Raw genomic sequence first — 7,500 nt, 5'->3', positions numbered from 1 at the left:
GTTTTTCTGAAGAGTTGGTTTTATTGTGTTGCTTTTCTGAAGAGTTGGTTTTATTGTGTTGTTTGTCTGGAGAGTTTGTTTTTTGAAGTTTATCAGAGCAGCTGATGTTATTTTGCTGTTTTATTTCAGTTTCTTCGAAGGGTTGGTTACATGTTGTTTTTCTAAAGATTGGTTTTATTATGTTGTTTTTCTAAAGAGGTTGATTTATAATGTTTTCCTAATGAGTTTATGTTATTTCGTTGTTTTTATTCCAGTTTCTTCATAAGGTTAGTGTTAGTGTATTTTTCTCGAAAGGTTTGGTTTTATTATGTTGTTTGTCTAAAGAGTTAATTTATAATGTTGTTTTACAAAATATTTAAATTTTATTATGTTGTTTTTTGTTTCCATTGTATTTGTTGGGTCTCCAAAGGGTTGGGTTTATTATGCTTTTTCTCAAAAGAAGTGTTTTTATTATGTTGTTTTTCCATCGAGCTGGTTTTATAATGTTGTTTTCCAACGGCCTTGATTTTATTATGTTCTCTTTGTTTCAACTGTATTTGCTGTTTCTCTAAGGTTCGTTTATTTATGTTTATGTTTCTCGAAAAAGGTTTTTTTTATTCTGTTGATTTTCTTTGATCGGATATATTGTTGCTCAAAGAGTTTGTTTAATTATGTTGTTTCTTAAAATAGTTGATTTTATGATGTTTATCGAAAGAGTTGGTTTTATTATGTTGCTTTTCAGTTGCAGTCATGGTATCTCGAGATATTTGGTTTATTACGTTGTTTCTGAAAAGAGTTGGTTTTATATTACTTGTTTCTCAAAAGAGTTGGTTTTGTATCACGTTGTTTCTCAAAAGAGTTCGTTTTATATTACGTTGCTTCTCAAAAGAGTTCGTTTTATATTACGTTGTTTCTCAAAAGAGTTCGTTTTATATTACGTTGTTTCTCAAAAGAGTTCGTTTTATATTACGTTGCTTCTCAAAAGAGTTGATTTGAAATTACGTTGATTGTGAAAAGAGTTGATTTTATATTACGTTGTTTCTCAAAAGAGTTCGTTTTATATTACGTTGTTTCTCAAAAGAGTTCGTTTTATATTACGTTGCTTCTCAAAAGAGTTGATTTTAAATTACGTTGATTGTGAAAAGAGTTGATTTTATATTACGTTGCTTCTCAAAAGAGTTGGTTTTAAATTACGTTGATTGTGAAAAGAGTTGATTTTATATTACGTTATTTCTGAAAAGAGTTGGTTTTATATTACTTGTTTCTCAAAAGAGTTGGTTTTGTATCACGTTGTTTCTCAAAAGAGTTCGTTTTATATTACGTTGCTTCTCAAAAGAGTTGGTTTTAAATTACGTTGATTGTGAAAAGAGTTGATTTTATATTACGTTCCTTCTCAAAAGAGTTGGTTTTAAATTACGTTGATTGTGAAAAGAGTTGATTTTATATTACGTTGCTTCTCAAAAGAGTTGGTTTTAAATTACGTTGATTGTGAAAAGAGTTGATTTTATATTACGTTGTTTCTCAAAAGAGTTGGTTTTAAATTACGTTGATTGTGAAAAGAGTTGATTTTATATTACGTTGCTTCTCAAAAGAGTTGGTTTTAAATTACGTTGATTGTGAAAAGAGTTGATTTTATATTACGTTGTTTCTCAAAAGAGTTGATTTTATATCACATTGTTTCTCAAAAGAGTAGGTTTTATATTATGTTGTTTCTCAAAAGAGTTGGTTTTACATTAAGTTGGTTCTCAAAAGAGTTGGTTTCATTATGTTGCTTCTTATGCAGTTTCTCAAAAGAATTTATTTTATTATAATCGTATTAAAAAAAGAGGGTTATATATGTAGTTTCTCAAACAAAAATCTGTTTTTCTATACTGTTGCTTGTCAAAAGTGTCGGTATATATATATATATATATATATCATAGAAATAACAAGTTGTACAGCACTGACTTCTCTCTCTCTCTCTGATTGCTCTTTTCCAGGAAGTGGAGGTGTCCTTCACAGCCACCCAGAACATCATGTTCAAGACTCCAGACCCTATGGACCCAATCAGGTTCCAGTTTTACACCTTCAAGAAATTTTACACCATCAGGAATCCCGATGCCAATGTCAAACTGGTTGGTTAAAAGTATTTTTAGTTTTCTGTAAAAGAAAACTGTTGTGTAAGATCTTTTAAAAACTGCTGAGGCTAGAGGGCTGCAAATTGGTGTGTTGATCATCCACTCTCCAATCATCAGGCATACCTAATTGCAACCCTCTAGCCTCGGTAGTTTTTTTTTTTTTTTTATTTAAGGTTAAATTCAGCCATAATTTAGGGACCAACAACATAAGACCACCACCAGACCGTGGCTGAGTTTCATGGGCCGCGGCTAAGTGTTTTTTGGGCCGTGGCTGAGGCCAGCACTTGACAGAAAACTCGATTGCGCCGAAGAAACTTTCGACCCATTTTTCTTACTTTTTTCATTTTTCCTTCTTAGGGAAATGAGTCTAGATTGCATTATTATTGTTATTTAAACTTATTTTTCTGTATTTTCCTGTACTTCTTGTTAATTCCTTCTAATGAACACCATGTTTTTTTGGAATCTTGAATATCGAGTTAATAGCCCCTGTAGGCTTCATCCACGGTCCATGCTTCCATCCACGGTCCATGGCTTCACCAACTGTCTAGATACCGTGGCTTCGTCCGTATGAGTAGGGTCCATATTCTTGTTAAAGGCAAGCCTTTAATTAATAATAATTAGTTTATAATAAAAGATTTAATTAACTAATCACTCGCTCACTCCATTCTTGTCCAAGGAATTATCCCCTAATTATTCCCCTCACCGAAAAACAATTGCATCAAAAGATTTCTCTCTGGAAACGTTTAAGTGTTTATGACTCTCCTTTCTGAAAGGGAGGGCAAGTCTCCTCCTCCCCCTCCTCCTCCTTCTTCTTCTTCTTCTTCTTCTTCTTCTTCTTCTTCTTCTTCTTTCCCGCCCATCAGAAAGACTGGTCGACCCTGGCTTGCATGTCAGCCTGCGTCTACTGGATGGACTTCAAATGCGAGACAATCGTCCACAACTACTTGACAGGGGAGTGTAGTCTCTACAGCCAACACGCAGCCGAGATCAACAGCTCTCGAATCGAGAAGAAGGACGATTGCGTCATCCACGGTCGTGAGTAGCTATAGTTTTCCGTTGGCCAAGCAATTCGTTTCCCCGAAACATTAATGAACTGTGGCCCCTTAAGAAGGTAAAAGTAGTGCTGCTGTCAGCGCACCTCATGCGGTGCAATTTAGGCATCACTTCGGCCCCTAACTGCGACCATTTTCAATCCTTTGACTGTGCCTCTTTTGTTCGTATTCTATTTCTTCCATCTTGCTTTCCCCAACCCCCTCTCATGACAGCTGTTTCATAACGCGAATGCAAAAGGTTTTAAACCTCCCGTTACGCCTTTCAATCATTTTTATTCCAATTGTTTCCCTCTTTAGCGCTGAATGACCTCATCCTCATCATCATCATCATCATCATCATCATCATAGGTCCCCAGTTCTTGCTTGACTTTTGTCCTAAATCTTATTTTCGATTCCAATCGGGAAAAAAATAACATTGGAGGAAGAAAGATTAGCGTTTTTCAAACATATACGATCAGCCTGCTCTCTTTACTGGGAAAAATAACTTACGTTTTTCAAACTTTCGTATATAAGATTAAATCAGCCTGCTCTCTTTACCAGAGATTCAAGGAAGCGTATTACATCTTTCAAGCCATAAGCATTTCAAGCACTGAAAATGTCATATCTGTATCAACAGGAAACTATCTAACGGACTACACCCCTATGCTCGGAGGAATTTCCATCAATACGACGGGCCCCGTGTCGAAAGGATACTCCCCTGAAGAGTGTGCTATGTAAGTTGGCTTCGAGTTCGAGCTCTGAAATTCATGGCAATTTTTTTTTTTATTAAACTTCACTGCAGTCTTCAACGTTTGGACGTTCCCTTGTGTACTCGTAATTATTATTCATTATTATCAGTCTATAATACTTTAACAACAATAAATTTGACTTTGCACAATTATTGCATAACTTAATGATCACCTTCTGTAACATCTTCAACCTTTCAGTATGGTTAACTAAGACCTATGAGCAGAATTGACTAATAACTTCTTATATCCTACACAAACAGATTCTATTCTGAGGCTCCATGGGGAATCCTTAGGTGTTTTTCTGTAAGTTTTGAAGGACCTTACAGGATTTAGCATGGCTTGTAGCTTCAATTTGCCCAAGGATTGACCAATGACCTCTTGTATCCTATACAAAACAGATCCTATTCCCTGAGGCCCTTTTTGGGATATTGGGTCTATTTCTGTAAGTTCTGAAGGACCTGACATGATCTAGCAAATCTCTGGCATGTAGCTTCAAACTTCTAGTCTTGACAAATTTCCCAGTTCCCCGCCTATCTATCTAATCGTACCATAGGTAGGCCTGAATAATGTCTATTCATGTCTATTTGTAATTAACTGAGACAGACATCCTCTATCAATTAATTTTACATCATGGGGAAATCACCTCTGGTTGAAGATTGTGTTAACCATCTAAACTGGTGAATTTTTACTTATCAACTAGGATTCTAAAATGTTTGGGGACATATTTTTCAAGAAGGAATATCGTAATTCAGTATGTAGAGGATGAAAAGCTTAAGGTATTATTATTAGAAGACCTTATATATATATATATATATATATATTATATATATATATATATATATATATATATATATATTATATATATATAATATATATTATGCTTTTATTTCTTCGTGTGTTCCATATCCACCTTAGATTTTTGGCCAAATCAACGAGAACATAATACAGACTTGTATGCCTTACCCCCAACGCACCATCAGGAAATAATAAAAAAAAAAGGGAGGGGGGGCAAAGGGACAGACCCAGAGACGCCTAGAAGTCTAATTATATATGGGGCACGTTACCAGATTACCAGAGTCCATTTCTCATCATTGTGTGCCCACAGGCAGTGCACCAGAAGCCAAGACTACAACTGCAACAGCTTCGAGTTTTGCTGGGAGATGGGGACGTGTCACCTGCACGTGGAGACCTTCATAGATGTTTCAGACGGGGGGAACTACTCGACGCACCAACCCTGCATGCATTTCGAAAGTAAGAAATCTCTCAGATTTTATGTTGTTTTTGGATAGGCAGGAATTCTTCAGTCGCGTAGCTGTTACGAAAAGTTGCCACGTACGCATTTCGAGAGTAAGAAATCTCTCAGATTTGTTTGTATGTGTTTAGATTATTCAGTTGTTTAGTTATGTAAAGGTGCTAATTCCAGCCTTGTAATAATTTGGAAAATAAGAAATAGCTCAGAGTTGTATGTGTGTGTTTAAATATACAGGAAAATAAGAAATAGATCATACTTTTTATGTTTGTGTTTAGATATACAGGAATTATTCAGTTGCGTAGTCACGAAAAAATGCCGAGTTACAGTGCATATGAATGTTACATGTTGAATTGTTGAATTATTAATCTTCCATCCCTTATCTAAGGTACTTTAAAATAGGCACTTAGTTCATAGCAGCCAGTATTAACTTAAAGAAAACAATTAGGCCACTTTAAATTAAACTGGTTACGTCTGTGACCACATTGAAAAGTGATTTCATTCCAGAGCTGTCTTAGTTGATTTTAATTCTGTTAGAAAATAAGTTGTGCCACTTACTTTGTAAATAATGATTTATCTTACCTCTCTCTTTCCAGAAAAGGCAGAGAAAATATTCACCCGTTATCCAAATTCAGGAATGCCCCTGAAATATCATAAGCTAGTGGCCCAGCTGACCAGTGTGTCTCAGTGTGCGAAGCTATGTTTGGAAGGTGAGTCTCTTTGTTTATCTGTTTCCATTCATCCCTATGGCTTCTTTATATGAAACAAAAGCAAACTGTATCTCGTAACATTGTCGCCCTGGTCTTGGTTTTCATGGTCTAAGACATTTTACAGAAACACTATTTTTTTCTTTTAGGAATCTCTTGCTGTAAGATTTTAAACGATTTGATATGTATGACACTGTTCTCTTTTACGAAGTTATTTTCCCCTTTCCAAAGTCCTTTTTTTAACAGATTTTTCTAGTTAATATTTCTCCCACAATTGATGTGGTTGTTGGCCCGGAAAACAAGGTGGTTCAGTATGCCGATGATGCAACACTTGTTGGGATTTATATGTTTTTTTCTTAATAGCTGGATCTCTTCTTTCTTTATTTCCTATTAATACCCTCTGTTACTTCCTTCAAGTGAACACCTTTATTCTTAAGAGGCTTTAGAATTTCAAGTCAGTGCCCCCTGTGGGGGCTTCTTTCATATGAATGGGGTTCATATTCTGAATAATAATAATAATAATAATAATAATAATAATAATAATAATAATAATAATAATAATAATAATAATAATAATAATAATAATAATAATAATAATAATGATAATAATAATAATAATAATAATAATAATAATAATAATAATAATTGTTTGATGTTTTGAAAGCACCCTCTATCACGAGAGTATATATATTGTTCTAAAGAGTCCACAATAATAAAAAAAATTGTTGAGAATTCGTGTACAATTTAAAAAACACTTTACAAAGCTTTCGAACCCTTCCCTGGGTTCATCTTCAGTCCATTTGGACTGGAGATGAACCCAGGGAAGGGTTCGAAAGCTTTGTGAAGTGTTTTTAAAATTGTATACGAATTCTCAACAATTTTTTTTATTATTGTAGATCCCTTAGTACAAAATAATAATAATAATAATAATAATAATAATAATAATAATAATAATAATAATAATAATAATAATAATAATAATAATAATAATGTTTGTACATTATTTATCTCTCTCTCAAAGGCTTTATTCCAAATTGCCATTAGAGTAAAAACGAAGACCATATACTCTGCACTGTTTTCGGTGACATTCTATTGATGTGTGACTCCTATTTTCTCTCTCTCTCTCTCTCTCTCTCTCTCTCTCTCTCCTCACGAAAAATCATCGACAGACACCACTGAAACGTGCCAGAGTTACGACTTCTGCGTCCGCTGCGAGGATGACGACTTCGATGTGTGCGGACAAGACCACAAAGGTGGCTTGAACATGTGTTTCGTGGGCGACCATCACCTTGGCGAACCCAATCTGCAGCTGTCTCCAGCGTACAGCTGTGATCATTACTCTCGTAAGTAAGCCTAGACTTAAAAAACAAAACATTTCCAAGTTTAACGTTTTGTAAATGTTCGTAAATCTGCTTGGATCAGACTTTAATAAAACCAAATACTGACTTGGAGTTGTTTACATTTGTGGATGTGTAAGTAAAGGTTTCAAGCTTTTGTATCTGACGTTTGTAAACGTTTGTAAATCTGCTTGCATCAGACGTTGTTGTAGCAAATACTGAATTGGAGTTGTTTACATTTGTGAATGTGTAGTAAAAAGGATATGTTTCAAGCTTTCATAACTGACGTTTGGGAATGTTTGTAAATCTGACTGCTAGACTCTGGTATAGT

General features: G+C 34.6%; 1 protein-coding gene across 1 annotated transcript in view; it reads left to right on the top strand.

Moving 5' to 3' along the window:
- Positions 1-7,500, top strand: part of LOC135196101 (uncharacterized) — an 84,401-nt gene that overhangs the window by 72,829 nt on the left and 4,072 nt on the right. The window contains exons 17-22 of the mRNA XM_064222557.1: positions 1,959-2,093; positions 2,960-3,131; positions 3,765-3,861; positions 4,982-5,127; positions 5,722-5,835; positions 7,002-7,175. Coding sequence (XP_064078627.1) covers positions 1,959-2,093; positions 2,960-3,131; positions 3,765-3,861; positions 4,982-5,127; positions 5,722-5,835; positions 7,002-7,175 — 838 coding nt within the window. The remainder of the gene's footprint in view (positions 1-1,958; positions 2,094-2,959; positions 3,132-3,764; positions 3,862-4,981; positions 5,128-5,721; positions 5,836-7,001; positions 7,176-7,500) is intronic.

This window comes from Macrobrachium nipponense, chromosome 17 (assembly GCF_015104395.2).
Source record: "Macrobrachium nipponense isolate FS-2020 chromosome 17, ASM1510439v2, whole genome shotgun sequence".
Classification (NCBI taxonomy): Eukaryota; Metazoa; Arthropoda; class Malacostraca; order Decapoda; family Palaemonidae; genus Macrobrachium; species Macrobrachium nipponense.
The sequence above is the reverse complement of the archived record's forward strand: the minus strand, read 5'-3'. Positions and strand labels throughout refer to the sequence as shown.